The sequence below is a fragment of the Puma concolor genome, chromosome B2, assembly GCF_028749965.1.
Source record: "Puma concolor isolate L17-30 chromosome B2, mPumCon1.1.hap2, whole genome shotgun sequence".
Taxonomy (NCBI): Eukaryota; Metazoa; Chordata; class Mammalia; order Carnivora; family Felidae; genus Puma; species Puma concolor.
Window position 1 is genome coordinate 118,723,009 of NC_141671.1, and position 27,123 is coordinate 118,750,131.

Here is a 27,123-nt window from a genome sequence, read left to right on the forward strand (position 1 = left end):
AGACCCACCCATTAAGTGACCTCAGAGGTTCCCATGAACGGGAACTCTAATATACATGTCTGGGCAAAATAGGCAATCAGAGATTGGACATATCTCAAAGTTGTGACAGCATCTGGGGAAAAGGAAACATAGGAATAACATCATGAAGGAGGGATAGAAGTACAAAATGTGGAAAGACTGGCATAGCAACCTCATCAAGTCAGTGACAGGAGGCCAGGGACAGGAAGCAGGGTCTCACTTTTGCCCAGCTTTCTTCCTTATGCAGCTGCCCATCCTTCTGCAAGGCCTCAGCTTCCTGCCCTGGGTTGTGAGGTTGACCTAGAGGGCAGACTTTTTGGAAATCTCAGTATTAAGAAGACAAAGGACTGTATAGGTGGGTGAAAAACTAAGAGTGAAGTGATTTGAGGAAAATTGTACCTCCAATGTTCTTAAAATGTTCATAGAAGAAAATATATCATGTAATATAATAAAATTTAAAAATTGTGTAACACAATCATATATTATGTAATTTGGTAAGGCTGGCCACCTCTCATATATAAAACAAAATCATTTGATTTGAATAAACACCAGCAATTTGAATTATACCACATTTGTACAGTGGGACCAACACTTTAGCCCACAATTAGTCTGGCTCCAAAGCCTATGCTTTTACGCATAGCTGGATAAAAACACTGAGCTTCTTCCATAGTTAAGAAGGTGACACAGTGACACTTAATGATTCTAAAAAATGCTTGATAAATGAATAAGTGGATGAATACCCAAGGTAGCAGAAATCTCTCATTACCAGGAAGGTCAAAATCAAGATATTTTACATGACCTCATGCCGATCCCTTTTTGCTTCAGAACCACACGTAAAAATGCTGCAAACATTATTGATCTGCTCTCTAGCTTAGCAGGTGCCTTCACAAGAAAACATAAAGCACATTTGTGACAAATGAAAGTGACATGGTTTTTTTTTTACAAGGAAATCCTAAAGAGAGGATATTCCTTCATTTTTGTTTAAAGAAGCAAATCAGAAGTGATAAGGATCCATCAAAGTAGTAGTTCATAATAAGACAAATATCATGGTAATCAGGTTCATTGCAAAACGTTATCTGGATGGTAGTTTGGCAGGAGAGATTCCATTTAACCAGACCCCTTGAAAATTAATAGTCATTCTGTGAATTTCATCCTTATGAATGAGAGATTCTCTCAAGGTATTTGCTTGTGCATAAATAAAAACTAAAAATTGCATTTGAAGAACGTAATGAGTTTGGATAGTCAAATAGAATATTTCATTAAAATCTGTTTAAAAGCATTCTTATATTTAGCTGAAACCTATTTCAACATTATTGAAAACTGGTAAATACATCAAAGCCATTATCAAGCCAATGTGAATTATTTTGTTACCATTTACTGCCTGTCATAAAGCCAATACTTTCTCATATATCCTCAGATTTATTTCTCATATCAGTCATACAAAGAAATGTGCTGTCCTCATTTATACATGTAAAAAGGGATAGAATTGGCATTTGAACCCAAAACTTCCATCTCTAAGTCTTATAAGGATTTCACTGCACCACATGACACTTTTAATGACTAGAATTTTGTAAAAGATCATTATTGATGATGAAAGAAATCACATTTACAGCTTTAAGATATGGCATAGCATTGTTCAAAGTCACCAGTTCTAATCTAAACTTTAAACCCTATTCAGCACAGCTTCAGAGACACGAGTAAATGTGTACTCTTAGTGGAACTGACTTACAACTCTGTCTTGTGATTTTCGTTTTGAATATGTCTGCCTCACCATGTCAGCTGACAGGCAACAAAGGGAAATGACATTGCCCGGAATGTTCACAGTCTACCCTTACTGCTCTGCTTCTTCCCCTCACTTTATGACCTCTGCCTCTGCCAAACCCATTTCTGGACATTTGCCTTCTCATGTGTGAGGACAGGAGGAGAAAGGGGGAACCAGAGGTTTGGTTTGAGGTTTGGTGAGTGTGGTGTCTAGAGAGAAAATAGAAGGAATGACTTGATTACAGCTACTGGGTTCAAGAGCCGAGGAAATGAGAGGAAATCCTCTAAATGTCGCTATGAATCACAAATCCGACCCTTACTTGTTCTTCAGAAATGACAACTAAAGAATTGGGTTAGGTGTTCTTTTAACTATTAATAATTCCACTTTTGTGGTCATGTTACAGTACAAACTGGGCCAAATGTAATCTTCCTTGCATGTCACCTATGGAGCCACTCTGCCTCATATGTGTTTTCATTTAAAACCAACCTTGGAGTGCTTATTTTTTGAGCTTTTCATTGCTATAATTTCTCAAGTTTTCCATTTTGAAATCTGCACTACTTTTCTGTACACAGCTTCTATTCACCTAATTCTATTGACGAAGCTATAAAGTATTTAGATTGGGTTTGAGAAATTCCAGAAACTACTTCAGGAAAAAAAAACCGATCAGAATGTAAGAAAGGATACATCAAGAAGGAATCCGAATCAAGTAGGTGAAACATAGAATTCAGAGTGGGGTCAGAATATTCACATTTTTATTTTCTAGTACAGAAAGCAGAGGAGCAAAATTACTGCTTTGGAACTTGAGGGACAGCAGCAACAATGTACTTCGGATCGGTCTTTCTTTGGAATAATTAGCCTGCTTGTTCAGCCAGCATTTGCTCTCCGAATGCACAAAATACTATAAACCAAGTGATGCCCTTTAAACTAATGTGTTTTTTTGTCACTGTACATGAAGATCTTGCTTTCCAGAACATTTTGAATGCTTCATTATTTAAAAAATCAAATCCAATCAAGAAGCTAAGAAATAAAATTTGTACTGTTCCATTTCCTTAATTGATGAAGACTTACAAGTTAATATCAAAAGAGCAGCCCTTTATTTGTAAGGGGTTCGTATAGCTATCACAGTCATAATCAGACTGGCTTTCTTTCTGAAAGTAGACTTTCAATGACCTATCCAAAGATTTTATTTTAGTACAAACAGTGAAAATAACCGAAGTATTAAAAGAAAGATGAATCATGATTGACAGAGGAGAAAATCTAATTACTTGGAAAGTATACTTTGAGGCACTGGAATTGAAAATAATAACATCTTAGTGACTGAGATGGACACATTGATGTTTTAGAACCATGCTTTGCTGGGATATTTTATGCTTTGTTTTTCAGTGACATCAGGTCCTTTGGCTTGGAGCTTGAAAGCAGATGCATTAAACTGTAGCCTGTGCTTACCTTACTATTGTATAACAGTGGTTTAATCTATCTGCCTATAAAGCCCTTACATGAAATGAAGTGGGTCATTAATCTGTTCAGTCCTCTTTTTCACATTCAGAGCACTTATTGTTAAGAATCCTTGATTCAGGGGCGCCTGGGTGGCGCAGTCGGTTAAGTGTCCGACTTCAGCCGGGTCACGACTCGCGGTCCCTGAGTTCGAGCCCCGCGTCAGGCTCTGGGCTGATGGCTCAGAGCCTGGAGCCTGTTTCCGATTCTGTGTCTCCCTCTCTCTCTGCCCCTCCCCCGTTCATGCTCTGTCTCTCTCTGTCCCAAAAACAAATAAATGTTGAAAAAAAAAAATTTTTTTTAAAAGAATCCTTGATTCATCTTCCTTTCCCTTTGCTATCCTTCCCAGATGAAGGCCAGTAAAGGCCAGGGTTGTTCTCCAGCTGACAGGGGCCTGCTCGGTTCCTCTGAGAAGTCAGGTGTACTGCCTCTACAAGGGGTATGCATACAACCAAATCAAGGCCATTACGGCACAGTTGTGTGAGACCTAGTCTGGCCTGACCTGGCCTGCCCACGCTAGGTACCAGGAAAACGATGAAAACAACAGTTTTGTGTGTTGGCAATAGCAGTCTGCCATAGTTCAGGTTGCTGTAGTCATTTTCTATTGTGTTTTTTTTAATTCTTTTAAATAGAAGAATAGAAATATCTGCACCAAGAAAGCAATATGATCAGCATGACCAGGTACAAATGAAAGGTTTTAGTATACCACTTCCCACACCACCATCAACTCCCTTGCTGCTGTAAGTACTGTCAGGGTTCTCTGGTATGTTCTGTGCCACCTACCCACCGCCAGACCCCACCCTGACAAGTTTTTATATCCATGTGTTGGTATGTATATGGTATGTCTTGCTCATTTTCATGAGAAAGATCTTAAGGATCTTTTTCTTTCATATCTGCACCCACTCACCTAATTCTTTTTAAAGACTACGTATGTACCATTGCCATAGTGATAGAAACGTCCCTTAATACAGAGCATTTTTGCTATTTCTCCTGTTTTGCTATTACAAATAAAGATCTAACGAACATTCTGGAAGATACACATTAATATGGTTTCATAAGTATATCTGCAGGCTAAATTTCTGGCAGTGCAATTGCTGGGACAAATACAGGTCTATTTAAAATCCTAAGAAATGTATTAAATTGTTCTTCAGAAAATAACATCGATTTGAATTTCCACCAACACTCTTGCAACCACTTGGTATTATCAGACATTTAACTTTTCCCAACCTGATAAATGAGAAATGATATCTTACTCTTCCTTTGTATGCGCTAATCTTAGGTGCTTTACTTTAATTTGGTAATTATTTCTATTTATAAAAATGTGGAACACTTTGTACATCTGCCTGTCATTTCACACGTAGGCATGGCTAATCTTCTCTAATATTCCAAGTTGATTCTGTACATAGTGTTTGTGTGAGGCTCATGAGATTTCTTTAACTGGGGCCAATTTTTTAAGGCAACAAAGGAGAAAATGAGAAGAGAGCTGAGGTGAAAGGAAGGGAGGCCAGTGTGGGTAGGGAAGAACGCCACCACCTAGCATGCCCTGCGGATCCCGGCTTTGATTACCAATCCCTAGCACACTGTGGCCATGAAGAGCACAATTTCTGGAATAAGACCACGTGGATTTGAATTCCCTGCCATTTACTAATCATGCAAATTTAGGAAATTTACATAAATTCTCTAAGCCTCCATTTCCTCATTTGTAAGTCGGAGATGGTAATAGCACATATATCTTGAAGTTGCTGTATCATATACACATACACACAGACTGCCGGTCATTACTGTGACTGAATGTCTCTGCCAGTCCAGGTCAGGAGGGGACTCCCTCTTCCCTGGTCCTTTCTCAGTGATCCTCTTTAATTGAGGACTCTGCCTTTTATTTACATTTTGCATTTCTGTAGAGCTATTTGAAACAATTAGCATGCATCTGGCCAGGGAAAAAAATTATGGCATAAAAAACTATTTAAAAAAATTTTTTTAAGAAATGATCTGCTTTATCCATTCAGAGAGGTAAAAAGTATTAGAGGAAGCCCAGAATTTCATATCGTTCATTTATTCAATTACACTGTTCACTAATAAATGATGCTTAGAGAAAAGAACAAGACAGATTCAGTCTTTTTTTTTTCCATTTTTTAAATTTTTTTTTTAGATTCAGTCTTAAGATACATTTGCAAATTGATGTGTATTTAAGCAAAGCTTCAAAACTTATGTTGTTCTATCAGCAAATTGGATCTTTATTTTCTTTTTCCTAAAAGATTCCATAACTTTAGATTCCAAACTAAGCCAAAGTTTGGACAATGTTAAAAACTAGTGGAAAGAAGCTGAAAAATGTACATTTGTAATATTAAATTATCTCCAATAAGTGGGTTTTTTTTTTTTTGTTTAATATTAAAGCAATCATGCTAAGGTAGCAAGAAAAAACCTATAGAAAGCCTATTTGAGAGCAGTTTATAAAATATTATTTATTAGAAATGCCAATTTATCAGAAATGTACTAGAAGTTTTTTCATTCCTATGATTTGTATTTCTCTTTCAAATAAATATTAATGTGATATTTACTGATTTGGGAGATTCTATTTACAATCATAACTATTTGAGATTTTTATTTTTATTTTTTTTTAATTTATATATGAAATTTATTGTCAAATTGGTTTCCATACAACACCCAGTGCTCATCCCAAAAGGTGCCCTCCTCAATACCCATCACCCACCCTCTCCTCCCTCCCACCCCCCATCAACCCTTAGTTTGTTCTCAGTTCTCAACAGTCTCTTATGCTTTGGCTCTCTCCCACTCTAACCTCTTTTTTTTTTTTTTTCCTTCCCCTCCCCCATGGGTTCCTGTTAAGTTTCTCAGGATCCACATAAGAGTGAAACCATATGGTATCTGTCTTTCTCTGTATGGCTTATTTCACTTAGCATCACACTCTCCAGTTCCGTCCATGTTGCTACAAAAGGCCATATTTCATTTTTTCTCATTGCCATGTATTCCATTGTGTATACAAACCACAATTTCTTTATCCATTCATCACTTGATGGACATTTAGGCTCTTTCCATAATTTGGCTATTGTTGAGAGTGCTGCTATGAACATTGGGGTACAAGTGCCCCTATGCATCAGTACTCCTGTGTCCCTTGGATAAATTCCTAGCAGTGCTATTGCTGGGTCATAGGGTAGGTCTATTTTCAATTTTCTGAGGAACCTCCACACTGCTTTCCAGAGCGGCTGCACCAATTTGCATTCCCACCAACAGTGCAAGAGGGTTCCCGTTTCTCCACATCCTCTCCAGCATCTATAGTCTCCTGATTTGTTCATTTTGGCCACTCTGACTGGCGTGAGGTGATATCTGAGTGTGGTTTTGATTTGTATTTCCCTGATAAGGAGCGACGCTGAACATCTTTTCATGTGCCTGTTGGCCATCCGGATGTCTTCTTTAGAGAAGTGTCTATTCATGTTTTCTGCCCATTTCTTCACTGGGTTATTTGCTTTTCGGGTGTGGAGTTTGGTGAGCTCTTTATAGATTTTGGATACTAGCCCTTTGTCCGATATGTCATTTGCAAATATCTTTTCCCAGTCCGTTGGTTGCCTTTTAGTTTTGTTGGTTGTTTCCTTTGCTGGGCAGAAGCTTTTTATCTTCATAAGGTCCCAGTAATTCACTTTTGCTTTTAATTCCCTTGCCTTTGGGGATGTGTCGAGTAAGAGATTGCTACGGATGAGGTCAGAGAGGTCTTTTCCTGCTTTCTCCTCTAAGGTTTTGATGGTTTCCTGTCTCACATTCAGGTCCTTTATCCATTTTGAGTTTATTTTTGTGAATGGTGTGAGAAAGTGGTCTAGTTTCAACCTTCTGCATGTTGCTGTCCAGTTCTCCCAGCACCATTTGTGAAAGAGACTGTCTTTTTTCCATTGGATGTTCTTTCCTGCTTTGTCAAAGATTAGTTGGCCATATGTTTGTGGGTCTAGTTCTGGGGTTTCTATTCTATTCCATTGGTCTATGTGTCTGTTTTTGTGCCAATACCATGCTGTCTTGATGATGACAGCTTTGTAGTAGAGGCTAAAGTCTGGGATTGTGATGCCTCCTGCTTTGGTCTTCTTCTTCAAAATTACTTTGGCTATTCGGGGCCTTTTGTGGTTCCATAGGAATTTTAGGATTGCTTGTTCTAGTTTCGAGAAGAATGCTGGTGCAATTTTGATTGGGATTGCATTGAATGTGTAGATAGCTTTGGGTAGTATTGACATTTTGACAATATTTATTCTTCCAATCCATGAGCAGGGAATGTCTTTCCATTTCTTTAAATCTTCTTCAATTACCTTCATAAGCTTTCTATAGTTTTCAGCATACAGATCCTTTACATCTTTGGTTAGATTGATTCCTAGGTATTTTATGCTTCTTGGTGCAATTGTGAATGGGATCAGTTTCTTTATTTGTCTTTCTGTTGCTTCATTGTTAGTGTATAAGAATGCAACTGATTTCTGTACATTGATTTTGTATCCTGCCACTTTGCTGAATTCATGTATCAGTTCTAGCAGACTTTTGGTGGAGTCTATCGGATTTTCCATGTATAGTATCATGTCATCTGCAAAAAGCGAAAGATTGACTTCATCTTTGCCAATTTTGATGCCTTTGATTTCCTTTTGTTGTCTGATTGCTGTTGCTAGAACTTCCAGCACTATGTTAAACAACAGCGGTGAGAGTGGGCATCCCTGTCGTGTTCCTGATCTCAGGGAAAAAGCTCTCAGTTTTTCCCCGTTGAGGATGATGTTAGCTGTGGGCTTTTCATAAATGGCTTTTATGATCTTTAAGTATGTTCCTTCTATCCCGACTTTCTCAAGGGTTTTTATTAAGAAAGGGTGCTGGATTTTGTCAAAGGCCTTTTCTGCATCGATTGACAGGATCATATGGTTTTTCTCTTTTTTTTTTTTAACGTGATGTATCACGTTGATTGATTTGCGAATGTTGAACCAGCCCTGCATCCCAGGAATGAATCCCACTTGATCATGGTGAATAATTCTTTTTATATGCCGTTGAATTCGATTTGCTAGTATCTTATTGAGAATTTTTGCATCCATATTCATCAGGGATATTGGCCTGTAGTTCTCTTTTTTTACTGGGTCTCTGTCTGGTTTAGGAATCAAAGTAATACTGGCTTCATAGAATGAGTCTGGAAGTTTTCCTTCCCTTTCTATTTCTTGGAATAGCTTGAGAAGGATAGGTATTATCTCTGCTTTAAACGTCTGGTAGAACTCCCCTGGGAAGCCATCTGGTCCTGGACTCTTATTTGTTGGGAGATTTTTGATAACCGATTCAATTTCTTCGCTGGTTATGGGTCTGTTCAAGCTTTCTATTTCCTCCTGATTGAGTTTTGGAAGAGTGTGGGTATTCAGGAATTTGTCCATTTCTTCCAGGTTGTCCAATTTGTTGGCATATAATTTTTCATAGTATTCCCTGATAATTGTTTGTATCTCTGAGGGATTGGTTGTAATAATTCCATTTTCATTCATGATTTTATCTATTTGGGTCATCTCCCTTTTCTTTTTGAGAAGCCTGGCTAGAGGTTTGTCAATTTTGTTTATTTTTTCAAAAAACCAACTCTTGGTTTCGTTGATCTGCTCTACAGTTTTTTTAGATTCTATATTGTTTATTTCTGCTCTGATCTTTATTATTTCTCTTCTTCTGCTGGGTTTAGGCTGCCTTTGCTGTTCTGCTTCTATTTCCTTTAGGTGTGCTGTTAGATTTTGTATTTGGGATTTTTCTTGTTTCTTGAGATAGGCCTGGATTGCAATGTATTTTCCTCTCAGGACTGCCTTCGCTGCGTCCCAAAGCATTTGGATTGTTGTATTTTCATTTTCGTTTGTTTCCATATATTTTTTAATTTCTTCTCTAATTGCCTGGTTGACCCACTCATTCGTTAGTAGGGTGTTCTTTAACCTCCATGCTTTTGGAGGTTTTCCAGACTTTTTTCTGTGGTTGATTTCAAGCTTCATAGCATTGTGGTCTGAAAGTATGCATGGTATGATTTCAATTCTTGTAAACTTATGAAGGGCTGTTTTGGACCCAGTATATGATCTATCTTGGAGAATGTTCCATGTGCACTCGAGAAGAAAGTATATTCTGTTGCTTTGGGATGCAGAGTTCTAAATAGATCTGTCAAGTCCATCTGATCCAATGTCTCATTCAGGGCCCTTGTTTCTTTATTGACCGTGTGTCTAGATGATCTATCCATTTCTGTAAGTAGGGTGTTAAATTCCCCTGCAATTACCACATTCTTCTCAATTAGGTTGCTTATGTTTATGAGTAATTGTTTTATATGGGCGCTCCGGTATTCGGCGCATAGACATTTATAATTGTTAGCTCTTCCTGATGGATAGACCCTGTCACTATTATATAATGTCCTTCTTCATCTCTTGTTACAGCCTTTAATTTAAAGTCTAGTTTGTCTGATATAAGGATGGCTACTCCAGCTTTCTTTTGGCTTCCAGTAGCATGATAAATAGTTCTCCATCCCCTCACTCTCAATCTAAAGGTGTCCTCAGGTCTAAAATGAGTCTCTTGTAGACAGCAAATAGATGGGTCTTCTTTTTTTATCCATTCTCATACCCTATGTCTTTTGGTTGACGCATTTAATCCATTTACATTCAGTGTTATTATAGAAAGATATGGGTTTAGAGTCATTGTGATGTCTGTATGTTTTATGCTTGTAGTGATGTCTTTGGTACTTTGTCTCACAGGGTCCCCCTTAGGATCTCTTGTAGGGCTGGTTTAGTGGTGACAAATTCCTTCAGTTTTTGTTTGTTTGGGAAGACCTTTATCTCTCCTTCTATTCTAAATGACAGACTTGCTGGATAAAGGATTCTCGGCTGCATATTTTTTCTGTCTAGCACACTGAAAATCTCGTGCCAATTCTTTCTGGCCTGCCAAGTTTCAAAAGAGAGATCAGTCACGAGTCTTATAGGTCTCCCTTTATATGTGAGGGCACGTTTACCCCTTGCTGCTTTCAGAATTTTCTCTTTATCCTTGTATTTTGCCAGTTTCACTATGATATGTCGTGCAGAAGATCGATTCAAGTTACGTCTGAAGGGAGTTCTCTGTGCCTCTTGGATTTCGATGCCTTTTTCCTTCCCCACTTCAGGGAAGTTCTCAGCTATTATTTCTTCAAGTACCCCTTCAGCACCTTTCCCTCTCTCTTCCTCCTCTGGGATACCAATTATGCGTATATTATTTCTTTTTAGTGTATCACTTAGTTCTCTAATTTTCCCCTCATACTCCTGGATTTTTTTATCTCTCTTTTTCTCAGCTTCCTCTTTTTCCATAACTTTATCTTCTAGTTCACCTATTCTCTCCTCTGCCTCTTCAATCCGAGCCGTGGTGGTTTCCATTTTGTTATGCATTTCGTTTAAAGCGTTTTTCAGCTCCTCGTGACTGTTCCTTAGTCCCTTGATCTCTGTAGCAAGAGATTCTCTGCTGTCAGCTATACTGTTTTCAAGCCCAGCGATTAATTTTATGACTATTATTCTAAATTCACTTTCTGTTATATTATTTAAATCCTTTTTGATCAGCTCATTAGCTGTTGTTATTTCCTGGAGATTCTTCTGAGGGGAATTCTTCCGCTTGGTCATTTTGGATAGTCCCTGGCATGGTGAGGACCTGCAGGGCACTTCCCCTGTGCTGTGGTGTATAACTGGAGTTGGTGGGCGGAGCCGCAGTCAGACCTGATGTCTGCCCCCAGCCCACCGCTGTGTCCACAGTCAGACTGGTGCGTGCCTTCTGTTCCCCTCTCCTAGGGGCGGGATTCACTGTGGGGTGGGGTGGCCTGTCTGGGCTACTTGCACACTGCCAGGCTTGTGATGCTGGGGATCTGGCGTCTTAGCTGGGGTGGGTAGGCAAGGTGCACAGGGGCAGGAGGGGCAGGCTTAGCTTGCTTCTCCTTAGGTGATCCACTTCAGGAGGGGCCCTGTGGCAGCAGGAGGGAGTCAGATCCGCTGCCGAGGTTTGGCTCCGCAGAAGTGCAGAGTTGGGTGTTTGCGCCGAGCGAGCAAATTCCCTGGCAGGAACTGGTTCTCTTTGGGATTTTGGCTGGGGGATGGGCGGGGGAGATGGCGCTGGCGAGCGCCTTTGTTCCCCACCAAACTGAGCTCTGTCGTCCGGGGGCTCAGCAGCTCTCCTTCCCTTTGTCCTCCAGCCTTCCCGCTTTCTGAGCAGAGCTGTTAACTTATGACCTCCCAGACGCTAAGTCGCGCTTGCTGTAGGAACACAGTCCGTCAGGCCCCTCCGCTTTTTGCAAGCCAGACTCGGGGGCTCTGCTTGGCCGGCGAGCCGCCCCTCCGCCCTGGCTCCCTCCCGCCAGTCCGTGGAGCGCGCACCGCCTCGCCGCCCTTCCTACCCTCTTCCGTGGGCCTCTCGTCTGCGCTTGGCTCCGGCGACTCCGTTCTGCTAATCCTCTGGCGGTTTTCTGGGTTATTTAGGCAGGTGTAGGTGGAATCTAAGTGATCAGCAGGACGCGCGGTGAGCCCAGCATCCTCCTATGCCGCCATCTTCCTCAAAAGTCTATTTGAGATTTTTAAAAGCCAATCCAAATGATCCATTTTGGTAATGAAATTTTGAAAATAATTATATTCATGGGAATGATGTCAAGAGGGCATCATTATGAATGCAATAAAAGATTGATTCTTTTGAAGTTTTTTCTCCATAGAAAACCATCAAATTAAGTCAGAGAAAGATCAGATACCAATAAAAAAACATGGTTGTAAAACATGTTGGAGAGTGAAATGGTTATTTCATAAACACATTCTTTTATATTATGATCTGAAATATATGTATTGATAGATGCCAATTAATTAAAAGAATTAAGTTAATTCTCCTGCCTTTTATAAGCTTTATATTAAAATAATGTGAAATGATATATCCAGATCAGAGATGTATAAACTCAAAGATTATTAAAATTATTTCATCTTTTTTGTTGTTTTCTACCCACAGAAAATGATGATTATCTGAATGGCTTAATAACCCGATTAGAAAATGCAGATGTTAAAAATGGAGATCTCCTGAGAGCTTTGAATGACACTTTGGCAAAGTCGTCAGCCATTCCCGATGGTAAGCATTCCATATACACCTCACTCAGTGTCAGTTGACCTGAACTTCTTTTTTAATTTTTTTTAAGTTTATTTGTTTATGAGAGATAGAGACAGCATTAGCAAGGGAAGGGCAGAGAGAGAGAGGGAGACACAGAATCCGAAGCGGGCTCCAGGCTCTGAGCTATCAGCACAGAGCCCAACACGGGGCTGGAACTCACAAACCGTGAGATCATGGCCTGAGCCAAAGTCAGACGCTCAACCGACTGAGCCACCCAGGCGCCCTTCAGTTGACCTAACGTTTACCATTTTTTCTGACACTGCACTTGGACTGTTGTCAGGAACTTAGATATTGGTTTTCTTACTTATGAATTCTTCTTTGCGAGAATGAGAGATTAAAGTATACTTCACACTATGGTATGTCTTATGCTCTATTACCCTGGCTGACAGCCATAGGTATATGTTGCAAAAAAAGAAAATAGAGCCATGTTGTGATTATACTGTTCTTCCATGTGTCAGCCCGGGAAATCTTATTCCTAATAAGACTATTATTATTAGAAATAATATTATTTGTAATCTTATATTAATGAGAAAAAAATAAAACCACACGAGTACTGTTCTTGAAAAGCTGCAGCAGATAATTATAGTACCTACAGTAGATAATTATAGTACCTACAGTAACAGGTGAGAGCCTTTCTGCACATCATTTTTTTTTGAGTATAGTTGATGCATATCATTACATTATTTTCAAGCGTACAACATACTGATTCAACTCCTCCATAGGTTATGCTATAGGTTATGCTACCACAAGTGTAGCTAAGGTCTTTTCTGATACAATGCTGTTACAGTAGCATTGACTATATCCTTTATACTGTGTATTTATTTCTATGACTTATTCATGACATAAGGGGAGACCTCCCACTACCCTTCACCCATTTTGCTCATCCTCCCCACCAACTTCCCCTCTGGCAACCATCAGCACATCTGTCTTCGCAAAGTTCAGTACTTAAATGTTTCAGCTTTCAAACATTAATGATGGAACCCTGTCTGTAATATCTTCCTACCTATTGTAAGTACTTGAGGTTGCTGTTTGGTATTAGTTCCTAAAAGCACTCTCCTTTATATTTTTCATATCATGAAAGAACAATAACAAAGTGTGCTAAGATTTCTTGGGTGCTTATCCAATATGCTTGTTAAGTGTATGCGATCCTCATACTAATCCTATAAAGTGAACAATATTATCCACACTTTTTAGGTGACAAACTGACACACGGTATTATGCTAAGCAGATAAGTCAGAGAAAGACAAATATCGTATGATTTCACTCATATGTGGAACTTAAGAAACAAATAAGCTACTGAAGGCCCTTGTTAAAAGTGGTATATATGAGATTTGAACCCCACAGCTTAACTTCAGAGCCTGTAGTCTTTTTTTTCTTTTTGCTTTAAAGTTTATTTATTTATTTTGAGAGAGAGAGAGAGAGAGAGAACACACAAGTGGGGGAGGGGTAGAGAGAGGGAGAGAGAGAGAATCCCAAGCAGGCTCTGCACTACCAGTACAGAGCCTGACATGGGGCTTGAACTCACGAACCATGAGATTATGACCTGAGCTGAGATCAAGAGCTGGATGCTTAGCCAACTTAGTCACCCAGGTGCTCTTGGAGCCTGTGGTCTTAACCACTAATCTACACACACTAGTTGTCATCTATTTCTTCAGTGTATGTTTTTTACACAAATTATGATCAAGGAAACTAATGCATACATTTATATAATACAGGAAATATTCATTGTTTTTACTTTTTTAACATTAAAAAAACCTAACTTTCCAGGATTGCATGTCATGTCCTTCAGTAGCAAGGACATTTATAGAAAATTTCCGATGCTAAAAATAAATGTAAATACATAAACATATGGTCTAAAAGAACTGAGAAGGTCTCTCTACCTTTAAGTTCAAGTACATTCACCATTCCCCCTTCTGAATGTGCAGATGAAACTATGACTCATGGATAAATTTCTCTGTCTAATAAGTTCAGCAGCAAATCACAATGTACCCTTAGACGATGAACATTTAGAATAATAGCTCTGCTATCGGAAGAGCTAATCAAATATGCGTAGCAAAGGTCCCTGAGAAAATTTAATTTAGCTAAAAATTTATTTCATTTGCTATAACCTAATGAGACAAAGTTCAGCCTTTCCCTTTGTGTGTGTGTCCCTGAGGTCGGCAAGCCACCTTCTCCCTTTGACAAGCATGGAGTAAGCCACCAACCCCACACCCTTTGTTTTGCTCCTTACACCTTCTTCTGCTGGCAGACACAGCCGCTAAACTGCAAGGTGTTAAGGACAAAGCGAGACAAGCCAACGACACAGCAAAACATGTGCTGGCACGGATTAAAGATCTCCACCAGGACCTTGACGGCCTGAAGAAAAATTACAATCAACTGGCAGACAGCATAGCCAAAACAAATGCTGTGGTAAAAGATCCTTCGAAGAACAGTAAGATCTCCTTTTTCACTTTGATCGTGTCATTTGTTTCTTCACGCTATAAAAGTACCCTAGCCTCATAACTCTTAGAGCTGGAGGAGCCCCCACGGTGATGTTGTCTGCTCTCCTCATAGACTGGGCTCCAGAATGGAGCGTCTGTGGCTCCAGGACTAGAACCCAAGTCCCCAGGTTCTGCATAGTGCTTTCTTCATCCACATTTTGCCCAGTCCAGAGGAAATTAAACTTCTCAAAGTCTGCATGATTTTTGGTATAGGGATGCCAAATACTTTTTTGTTCTTTTTTTGGCCAAATACATTTTTAATCCTTCAGTGTAACTGAAAACACAGTTGTGCTTGGGAAATTATATCCCCCAAGTTGGTGAAGTTCCTTGGAACATAGAGGCCAAGGACTACACTTACTAGCAGACCTTTATAACAGGATATTAAAATGATATTGGCCTGAAATGCATTAAAATTACAAAATATTAATATTTCATTATTTAAATTCTAGTTAATATTTTCAGGAAATTTAAGTATTTGTGCACTGTATCAAGAATATTTCTTCACATCTTTTGTGTATTGCATTAAATTATGTCAAGTTCATAAGGATTTTGCTGAGAAAATGTGGTAGAACTTAATATAATGATAATTTAAATTATTAAACTGTAGTCAGTAAACATTAGGATATTTTTATATTCTTTTTTCCATTCTGTGAAGTGATAGAACATTATCTCACTCTGTGATTTCACCAAAAGAGACGCCTGGTTTTTTGTACTTGATACTCTCAAGAGACAAGCCCTCTATTTATACACCAACATTTTCACTGGGTGTCAAAATGTTTAATCCGTGCAATAACGAAAACACTGTTACTGATGTTACGTGTTCTCTAATTCGGGTGCTGTTTTTTAACATCATTGCCAGCTGAATAAATGCTTCTAATGCATACCAAATCACAATATCCCCGTACACACACACTCAAAAAAGAATGAAAATTAGTTTTAAAGTAAATATCATTCTCTTTTACTTATTTTAAAATTTAAGAGATCATTTCATTCCACTTCAGATTGATTCTCATCTGATATGGCCTTTTCATAATATTTATCTCTAACTCTTTGATCCTACCCTCTATCTAGAGATAGTTATCTGTGATATTAATTAAACTGGGTCTGTTTTCTATCTTTCAGAACAATAGCCTGCTAACTGACACGTATCTGTGGATTTTTATTTGATAACACTTGTTTGACTTAAAATAGGGTGCATTTGTTATTAGGACGACTTGTGACAAGTACCATTTTTTGATCATCACTGCTTTGTAATATCTCTAAAAATATTTCCTCATGAATTTTCTAATTTCTTTTTGTTTTGCTTCCATATGAAATTACCTGCAGAAATCAGTATGTATATGTTTACTTGCATGCTTTTAACAACTTCATGCTTGATTGCCTGTTGCAAAAGCTTCAGCTTTGAATGTTAGTGTGTTTGGGTATTGCTTTAACATGGCATGGCTATGCTTTCCAGTGTCACAGCATTGACGCTAGATACATTAAAAAAAGGACATATTCCTTTACAAAAAGTTAGCATGTGGATGTATTTGATATTAAGTATTTTCAATTGTGTTATAGAAATTAGTGAAATATCTGTATGATACCAACAGAAAGGTGGAAAACAGAATTCTTCCACAAATTGAGCTAAATTGTGATGCCTCTCATGACACAGATTCCACCACTGAAGTTCAAATGACTTCCTTGCAGCAGGATTAAAATAGATCAGATATATGTTGTTGTCATTGCTTTTCTCCCCTGGAGCTCACATTCCCCCCTCCTAATGAATAATTATTCTCAACTTCTAGAGAATTATCCTTGGAGAAGCCCCTAATAAAATTAATACAATTAGATCTTATTAAATGAGAAATTATTGGGATATAATAATATTCTCTCTTAAACATCTCATAGCTTAAACTCAAAGTCAGAAATAAAACCGCAGAATAGGAAATAACATACAATCCAACATATCAAAACCTGGGAAATATGACCAAGGCTGTCCTCAGTGGGAAATGAGTGTGATCAACTCACTAAACAAGCAGTGAAATGAACGTTTTAGGTAATCAACCCTATAAATTAGACAAAATAAAATTAAAAGAAAGAAGATGAAAAAAATGGTGAATTAAAAGAGAAAAATAATATACTTGATAAATACAAGAGGTCGATCTTTAGGAATGTAAAGATAAAACATTTTAAATTGTTGGCAGGCTTAATCAAGAATGATAAAGCACAGATAGGCAAAGTTCTAAAGGAACTATAACAAAGTAGGGGGGGGGAATTTAACACATAAGAGAGTACTTGTCAAAACTCTATGCTGATGAATTTTAGAGCCTAATAGAGATAGATAATTTTCTAGAAAAACATAATCATAATCTATCTTCAAAGGTGATTTTAAATCTATATGCTGAAATAATTATGGAAGAAAGTCAGAAGTTTTTAAAAACTACAAGAAAGTATCAGACTCACTATTACAGATTATTTATTTTTAAAACCATCAAGAAGATAATTTCCAAAAGACTTAATCTGCTTCAGAAGATGGGGTGAGGGGAATGAGAGAGGTAGGGAAATTCAAATTTCATTTAGAAACATTTGATTAGAATCTGGAAGCTTCAAAGAAAAGAATCATTTCTTGGACGAACCTTAAGTGTCCTTTGCTTTACCCTTTTCCTTTTTCCCATGAATCCAAATCTAAGCCATTTTTCTCAATTCTAGAATAATTTGTAGAAAACCAGAGTAATATTGGAGAATTAAAGGAAAGAAAACATGGGCAAATGGCTTATTAAAAGTATACAATACAAAGTAGTTACTGTGCCTCTGTTGAATATGCAATTATATAACAAGGGCTTTGATGCCAGTAACCTGCATTTCAGGCTTTGATGTAGCAACTCTATTAAAATTAATAACAGACCTATGTCCTTTTTAAACATCAGTCACAATATTGTTCATATTTATGAATGAGTTCAAAATACTTAATTCAAAACCTAGTTTAGAAAATAATAATTTCCTTCCTTTTGAGCACGTTTGATTCATTCCTGAGGATTAGCTCTCAGTGGTCCATTGGCCACCAGAGAGTACATAGTTCATAGCCGAGCAGGGTGCACAGCCTTGGTCCTTAAGTAGTTTCACTTTTTCATCATGGTCACAATGACAGAAAGAAGAACAATACGTGCTCAATCAGATAATAAGTGACATGGTTTGGGTAAGACTGCCAGCATCCTAGAAATTGACTAATTGGTTTCCATGGGTCATTTACCCTCCTACAAAAAGCACATGCAGAAAGTCTCTGGATCAGTGATAAACTTCAATTATTTGAGGGTTAAAACCCCTTTTCAAATTGTCGATATTCAACCTTTTTAACCTATCAAAATGACAGTTTAATATGGTTCAACCTAATACAGAGATTAGGATAATCAATTATTCTTCAAAATGAAAATGAACTGCAGCATGAAAGATTTAATTAAAGTTTAACATAGGCCTTCAGTCTGAGGGTTGTTGAACATTGCAATGTTTTCAAGAAGACATTTTGATAGCTTCTCTCTTTAAGATGTACAAAGAACGACAGAGAGAAAAAAGAAAGAAAACCAATTTTGTGTGAGAACTCTGACTTAAATACAGTTCTGGCTTGGACAGATGAGATGACATTTTAAAACACTTTCATTTCCTTGATTCCATAACTGAAATTCTATTCCATAAAGGTTAGATTTTTGGCTGACGCTAGAAATTAATCATCGAATTGAGTTCCTCGTATTCTCTACCTTCAATGCTAACTTTCACCTTGATCACAAAGCCAAAGCATTGGTCCTCTATCTCTAACATTTCTGCTTTGACCTGCTTGAGCTCCAACTGGAATATTCCCATTTGCCATCACAAACTGTGCTTCAACAGTCATGGCCCTGCTTTGTCATGTGGATAAGATGAAATCCTTTCAATTATTTAATTGAGCATACTACTATTTTCATTTCTGTGTGTGTGTGTGTGTGTGTGTGTGTGTGTGTGTGTGTGTGTGGTGTGCACGAATCTTGGTCTATGCAGTTGCAGATGCAGACGCCACTGTGAAAAATCTAGAACAAGAAGCTGATCGTCTAATAGATAAACTCAAACCCATCAAGGAACTTGAGGATAACCTAAAGAAAAACATCTCTGAGATAAAGGAACTGATAAACCAAGCCCGGAAACAAGCCAATTCTGTAAGCTTTTTACTTTCAATATCAGTAATTGATTGTAATTTTTTTGTATTATTCCCAGAGTGAATAACTTCTCCCAGTGTATCCTGTTGAATAATCTGTTTGTTTTCCTTTAACTTGACGCTGTTTTAAGGGTAGGGGAGGAGGATAAAAGGTTAGATTTTTTTCCCATAGATTTCAAAATACATCTCATAGGATGAATAATCGCTACTTACTGTTTTAGAAATGGGAATTTTGTGGGGCACCTGAGTTGCTCAGTGGGTTAAGTGTTTGACTTTGGCTCAGGTCATGATCTCGTAGTTTGTGAGTTTGAGCCCCACATCAGGCTTGTACTAATGATGCAGAGCCTGCGTGGGATTCTCTCTCTCTCTTCTCTCTCTGCCCCCCCCCCTTGTGCTTGCACTGTCTCTCTCTCTCCCTCTCAGATAAACTTAAATATTTTTAAAAGAAATGGGAATTTTGTTATATTTTATCAGTATTTGAATAGAGTAGCACAAATAGCAAGATTGTTTGTTAAAAAGACATGAATGAGAGTTCCTTGCTTTTGATGAAAGCAAAAAAGGCCAATCGGTGGGGCTGTATCAGGAAGGAATGAACAAGAGTACATAGAATAATAGCAACGAAGAACCACCATTTTCTATATTTTTTGTCTGAGTACAAGTGACAACAAAAATTATTTTGGTTATAATTTCTGCAGGTTTTTTTGAATTAAGAATGGAGAATACCTCAGTTGTATCAAAATTTTGCTCTTTATTAATCTAATTAGAAAACTATTAGGAAAAAAAACAGAACTTTCTAGAAGATAGTAATCTGTTGAACCAGGGTAGAATTGTTAAGTGCCAATGTGAAACTTTATCTAGACTAGTAAGTTCATCCCATGACAACTCTAGAAATGCAAGCAAAAAATAACAGTTTTTGTGTTGTCATGTTTATACTCAAATCTTTTTAGATACCTAAGTCTTCCATCTTGAAAGTTCCATTTTTCTGAACAACTTTGAAGCTAGAAGGACCAGAAAATGCCTTTTCTTAACTCATCAATTTATATATTTTTTAGTAGTGGACCAATAATATGATGCCCAAGTAACAGTATATCATTTTACATTGCTGATACCTCTAAACAAGGCTAAGATAATAAGTTCAAGGTGCACTTTAAAAAGGGATTCATGCTGACTAAAGAGAAATTTAGGGGTGCCTGGGGGACTCAGTCGGTTAAGTGGCCAACTTCGGCTCAGGTCATGATCTCACAGTTTGTGGGTTCAAGCACCACGCCGGGCTCTTTGCTAACAGCTCAGAGCCTGGAACCTGCTTCAGATTCTGTGTTTCCCTCTCTCTCTGCCCCTCCCACGCGCATGGGCTCTCTCTCAAAAATAAATAAACGTTAAAAAATGTAAAGAGAAATTTAGAAAATGACAAAAAATTAGTCAAGATGATGCACATAAGCTCAAAGTGAAAGCAGCAGCCAGGGTTGAGAAGATACATATTGAGCTACAATATGAAAACCGTGTAGGCAGTATGATGACACATGAGTATGATATATATGAAGCACAAAGTGAAAAGAAGTCAGATGATAGTCTGAGGTTTGTGGTTTTAACTAAGATTAAGCCAAGGTAGAAAAAGCATCTCCTCTGTTCAAGGCTACTTTTATGTACAAAGTTTATAACACCATAGAAAAAATAAGATGTATACGTAAATAACTCTAAGATAATGCCAAATAGTGTGCTACTGTACGTGAGCAATGGGAAGGGGGATAAAGTTCTGGAAAGGAAGATCCCCTCTGGTAGGGACCAGATTTTCCAAAGAAAAGAATTTGAGCCAGGCCTTGAGTGGGGTAGTGCTGGATGAGGGAGGGGAGGGTAAGGAAGCAGAGCATTCTGAGAATGAGCAAGGCAGAGAGAGAAGGAAGTTTCAGGGTCATTTCATGAGAGAGTGGTCTCGTTTGCCAGGATTATTAGTAGAGTGAACATTAAACAGGAAAGGTCAATGGAGACCAGCTCTTGTTGGCCTTGGCTGGTAAGGAGAGAAGTTTTGTTTAGACGCAGTTATACCTGAGATAAACCTCATTGGTGAGGAAAAGCTGAAAGTTCTCGAACATGAAACGTAATATTATCAGAGCTGTGCTTTTTTGAATATGAATCTGGAAGTGGCTTGGGGTGTAAATGAGAGAATACTAGAAAGAAGGTCACTTTAATAAGAGTCTCAACTGTAGCAGGTGGTAGTAACAAGGGAAACAGAGAGATTGAGATATCACTCATGTATTTTGCAATGTTAATTTAAAGAAACAAAAATAGCAAATATTCTCTTGTGAATCACACACTTAGCCACATTTTTTAAGTCATCATGTGGGCAAATCCAGACATTTTTATTATTTCTTCTTATAAAGAAATCTAAAAATATGCCATATGGTCATCAGTTGTGTTTTCTCCTACCCTCCCCACCCCCCCCCACCCCCGCCAGGGGAAAAAGATTAAATTGTGGCATGTTAAGTATATAAAACCTGTCTCAAGATACAAATTGAAAGTTAAAAATAAATGCTACAAGAATTAACCATTGTCCATGCCTTTCAAGGAAATTTTCAGTCACGTTTGGAAATGGAAGTTATAGCAAAGTGTCTTATTTTTTTTAATAAGATGTTAGAAATACAGAAGCAAGCCAAATTTTTTTCAAGTGAGTTTTGTGCCTATTGAAGATGACATCTGCCTGATTTGTAAATATATTTGTAACCTGGCACAAGTGTCTGAATGTGGCCCTGATACGTACTCAACATGACCAAGAAATTAAAGACATGTATTTTAAAGTAGGTTTCTTGGGGCACCTGGGTGGCTCAGTCGGTTAAGTGTTCAATTTCAGCTCAGGTTAGGATCTCACAGTTTGTGAGTTCCAGCCCTGCGTAGGGCTCTGTGCTGACACCTCAGAGCTTAGATCCCACTTCAGATTCTGTGTCTCCCTCTCTCTATCCCTCCCCCGCTTGTGCTCTCTCACTCTCAAAAGTAAATAAATAAACATTTTTAACATTTTTAAACAAAAATAGAGTATCTTTCTTTAGTTTGTTGACTCTGAAATTGAGTAGCTGATACTCTTTTTAAATGAATGACCTAGTTACTGGATGAACATAATGCAGTGAAAATCCAATAGATATAATAATGGGATCCTCAATAATGTTTAATTGAGTTCATAATGATTCATTAGTAATGTTGTATGAGAAATGCCTTGGAGGTACCTAATGTTTAGTGGTTTTTGTTTGGAAGTCTTAGGAAGGGTTCATATTAGAAGAATAATTGATAGACCCGAACATTCTAAGAAATGTTGGTGTTTCAGAAACTTCTCCCTTCTTATGAAAGGCATATGTCCTAGCAACTTCTAGAGAAATTTATAAATACTGTATTTTGATTTACTTTGTTTAGATTTGTTAAAGAGGTCTCTATTACTGGAAATCAAAACACAACGAAGTTAAAAGGAGAGATTAGTAGCTATGGACTGGTTACCAACTGTTTGAGCTGCCTGAATTTTTCAGATACTGAGGATATATTCAAAACCATAAGGCAGAAAACAGAAAATCCAGAGGGATTTTTATATAAATGTGCAAGAGTTGAGCAATAGATTACTTTATGAGATCAATTGCTGGCATCTGGGGCATAACACCATCATTTTGTTTGGAGAACCCTATTTTTAGATATGTATACTATGGCATAAAGGAGATTAACTGTTAACTCCTAGCAACAGTAAATACCCTGAGTTTTAAAATGGCTACTCCCTTAGACTCTCCGTTCTCAGAATTTCCACAGTTCACTTAGGCTTCAGCACTGGTGCTCTATAGTCTACACTTTGATAATCCCCTTTTCAACACACCAGTCATGCAATCCCCTATCATTTCCCCCAGGTATACCTAACCAAGCACAGAAGCCAATCCTGTGACCAAACTGTCGTGTATTCCACCCACATTCAGGCATTTCTTCTCTAAACAGCAACCAAGTAGTATGATTACATTGGATTCTGTGAACAAAAATAAGTTACTTGTGATTAAACTAGCCATAATGTGGCTCAGTGGCCCAAACTAGAAAGCATTTGAGAAATAAAGGTAAGACAGACCACACACCCAGTTACTTTTGATTACTAATCCAGCCCCACTAGGAATTTGGTTATGATTTCCTGCCGAAGATCATTCAATCTGCTGTTCAGCTCCACTCACGAATTCCCGGTAGACCTTGATTTCTTCTCTTTGACTTATTATGTCAGTGATGCGTATACCCTGCTTTAGATATTGGATTTGCTTGGTGCCAGGGTCTTCTCTGATGATGATCTTTGTTCACTTGCTGCAAATTCCTAAATACTCATGATATCCTGCACCTTTTCCTAAGCATTAAAAACATCTGAAGGCTGCATTTCTCCTGCCTGCCCTCTACCGTATTATCCTTCTCGTGCTTTACTTTATACTTTTTCTCTCTAAGCCCTTGGATAACCCTTGGTATAGCTGCTACTCCATCAGGTAGCACCCTCTGCCAACCTTCACGGCATGTCTGCTCCATAGTATTAACATCCAGAGTAAAAGTTGCATGTTTCCTAGTTCTGTTTTTCTCAAGTCATTTTCATTTACCTACTCTTCGCACGTTATGTAGAAGGAAAATCCCATCATTTGTGGAGCAAAGAACAAACTTCCTGATAGGAAACTACACTTAGCAGGAAGACTATATCTCCCCCCAGAACACAGAGCAAACATTCTGGGTACCAGTGTTGCAGACTACCCCCTCCCCTTAGGAGGAAGGCAAGGACAAGGAAAACCATCTAAGCAACAGGCTTCGAGGTTATTCAAGCCCCGGGTCACCACGCAGAGCTCCATTAGGCTGAGCCCTGTACCTTTCTAGCACTTGATTTCTCTGCAGATGTGCAGATGATGCAATTTGGTTATCAGATTAGGCGAGGAAACAATAATATACAAATACATGACTTACACGGCGTCTATAGGAAATGCAACCGATCTGCTATGTCCCCAGAATTTCTCAAACACATATGAATTTACATATTCATCAGAACCAAAAAATCTCTCCTTGGCTTTCTTTTGAAAACGTACCCAATTTTTCATCCAGCACCTCTTCAGTGTTGTCTATACCACACTTGGGGAGGGGTCCTGGTGCTGCCTATGCCCATTCTCTAGACTTTTGGAGCTGCTTCCTTGTCGCCATAACATGGAGACTGGCATTTGTGAGGGGAACAATAAAGCTAGCTGGTTTTCTCCCAAGTGCAAAAACTGTTTGAGTAGCACCAAGTGCTAGAAGGAATGAGAAAATTCACTGCTAGTGAGAACCAAGAGGCTTCTGGAAGCTGAGCATTTAAATCAGTGGCAAGGAAAGGTCTGCACCCTTCCTTGTCTCCGCTTCCTACTTGGAGCACTGCCATGGAGCAAAGTTGCAGTTTCTTCCCGAGTTCCTGCAACTCCATTGCCATCCTGAAAATGCCATTTGAGGGTACACCCGAACCGAAGGAAATTAAGTCACATAATCAACTAGTGTTATTTGTGACTGAAGAAAGGCTCCCTAAATGTGAGTAAGAATCGGCCTGAGCAGTTTCAGTTCTGTTCATGTAGGAATTCCTTTCTTAGCAATTTATAGTAATTTTTAAAGTACTCATCAAAAGAAAAAGGAGCTGTTAAATGCATTAGTAGGAATAGCCATTGAAAATTATTTCCGTTTCATTTCCTGGCAAATTATTCATTTCCTGGAAAATTATTTCCATTTCATTTACTTAATAAAAAGGTATAATTTATTCTCAAATGTATGTTCTGAGTGGCATGATTAATATTCTTCGTATTGTTAGAACATCTAGAACAAAATCTAGTTGGCCTCTTCCAACTGTAAGAACAGGAGAGGGTAAGTAATTTCCTCTCAAAAACTAAAAGAAAAATGATGTCCTACTAAAGTGATATGAAAATCACTGAAATTTGAACTGTAGAATTTCGCTCAACAACCCTAATGAAAATCATTATCATTAGCTTCATATAAAATCACCTCTGGAAAATGTCCCCACATTCATAAAGGAGAAAGGTATGAAGGTAAGAATTTGTTACTTGGGTGCTTCAAAAAACAGTAGCACACTAACATGATATGGGCTGTGAACAGCTCATTGTCCAAATCTCCCCGGGAAGCTGGCTTCTGCGCCCTCATTAATGAGTGTAATGGTGTCCGCATATGGGCATTTAATGATTCTATTTGATGGTAGAAAAATAACTTCAAAGAAGGGATGATGATGGTTTTGTAGTTGTTTGGGAGGTACTTCACACTTCCTGAGAGATTTAGTCTTGGTTCTTTGTGCCTGTTTTTCTTGAAGATCAAAGTATCTGTGTCTTCCGGGGGTGACTGCATTCGAACATACAAGCCTGAAATCAAGAAGGGAAGCTACAACAATATCGTTGTCAACGTAAAGACAGCTGTGGCCGACAACCTCCTTTTTTATCTTGGAAGTGCCAAATTTGTAAGTTCAATATCCAGCTTCTTCAGTCTCCTGTATGTGTGAATAGGCAGAGGTTAATCCTGGTAGTAAGGAAAATGTATAGAATCTAATAATATGCTCCCAAAATTGTGTTAGGTTTTCAGATTTGAAAACCTCAGAATCTTATGTCATGAAAGTTCTGAAGTATCAAATTAAGTTAGAAGGAAAATGAAATGAAGAAAACTTTTTACAGGGTTTAGGTACATCTGCTTTCATTTGTGAGTATGCCAGCATTTATTTAGAATGATATTTTCAGATCTGCCTATTTAAGAAGAAGGACTAATAGAAATAAAGCTTTAAAAACAAGTCTCTAATGGGGGCGCCTGGGTGGCTCAGCCTGTTGAGTGTCTGACTTCAGCTCAGGTCATGATCTGGTGGTTTGTGGGTTTGAGCCCCACATCGGGCTCTGTGCTGACAGTTTGGATTCTGCTTCAGAATTCTGTGTCTCCCTCTCTCTCTCTGCCCCTCCCTGCTCATGCTCTGTCTCTCTCTCCTTCAAAAATAAATAAACATTAAAAAATTTAAAAACAAGTCTCTAAGAAATTATAATGAGCTTTCATGTTAAATGAAAATGACAAATTGTGGGGGCGCCTGGGTGGCTCAGTCTGTTGAGCGTCCGACTTTGGCTCAGGTCATGATCTTGCGGTTCATGAGTTCAAGTTCCGCGTCGGGCTCTGTGCTGACAGCTCAGAGCCTGGAGCCTGTTTCAGATTCTGTGTCTCCCTCCCTCTCTCTGACCCTCCCCCGTTCATGTTCTTCTCTCTCTGTCTCAAAAATAAATAAACGTTAAAAAGAAAAAATTTAAAAAAAAAAGAAAATGACAAATTGTGTACGCATTTCCTACCAATGAAAACTCTTTTGATTCATGTTGAATTTATAACTGAACCTGAATAAACAGAAGTCATATCTACAAATCTCACCCGAAAAGTTTTCATTCCTTTTATTTGGACATTTAACTTTGTATGCATGGGGATCTTCCAAAATGAATAAAATTTTCAACAAATCAGTCATTGCATAAGTCAATACTTGTCATTCAGGTGAGAACTTCTACGTCACCTTAGGTGAAAAATCATAGTTAGCTCCTTAAAAATGTCAGTGTCTGGGGCACCAGGGTGGCTCAGTCAGTTAAGTGTCTGGCTCTTGATTTCAGCTCATGTCATGATCTCATGGTTTCTGAGTTCAAGCCCCACACTGGGCTCCATGCTGGCAGCACAGAGCCTGATTGGGATTCTCTCTCTCCCTCTCTCTGCCACTCCCTCTCTCCTAAAATAAATAAATAAACTTAGAAAAATATATATGTCAGTATCCTTGGTGAAAACAATGAATTCTGCATCCAAATATTTTCTTTTGTCTCTACCAAAAGAATCAGAAGGAGAAAAGACTTGTTTGAAAAGTAGAATTAGTTAAATTAACACATATGCCTCAGCAGTAAGGACACACGTGTTGCCTTAAAGATACAATAATAAATATTACTTAATCATGCGTAATAATAGATTATATCATTTGAGAATTTTTATTGTGAGACTTATAATTATTTCACATATCTGTAAATACCACCTGTTGAAAAGAACGCTGTTGGCCTTCTCAGATGTCTGATATGTAT

General features: G+C 38.2%; 1 protein-coding gene across 5 annotated transcripts in view; it reads left to right on the forward strand.

The window, feature by feature from the left end:
• Positions 1-27,123, forward strand: part of LAMA2 (laminin subunit alpha 2) — a 622,089-nt gene that overhangs the window by 523,099 nt on the left and 71,867 nt on the right. For all 5 annotated transcript variants that reach the window (XM_086707799.1, XM_086707800.1, XM_086707801.1 and 2 more), the window contains 4 exons: positions 12,242-12,358; positions 14,646-14,828; positions 18,889-19,043; positions 25,359-25,502. In XM_086707799.1, coding sequence (XP_086563925.1) covers positions 12,242-12,358; positions 14,646-14,828; positions 18,889-19,043; positions 25,359-25,502 — 599 coding nt within the window. The remainder of the gene's footprint in view (positions 1-12,241; positions 12,359-14,645; positions 14,829-18,888; positions 19,044-25,358; positions 25,503-27,123) is intronic.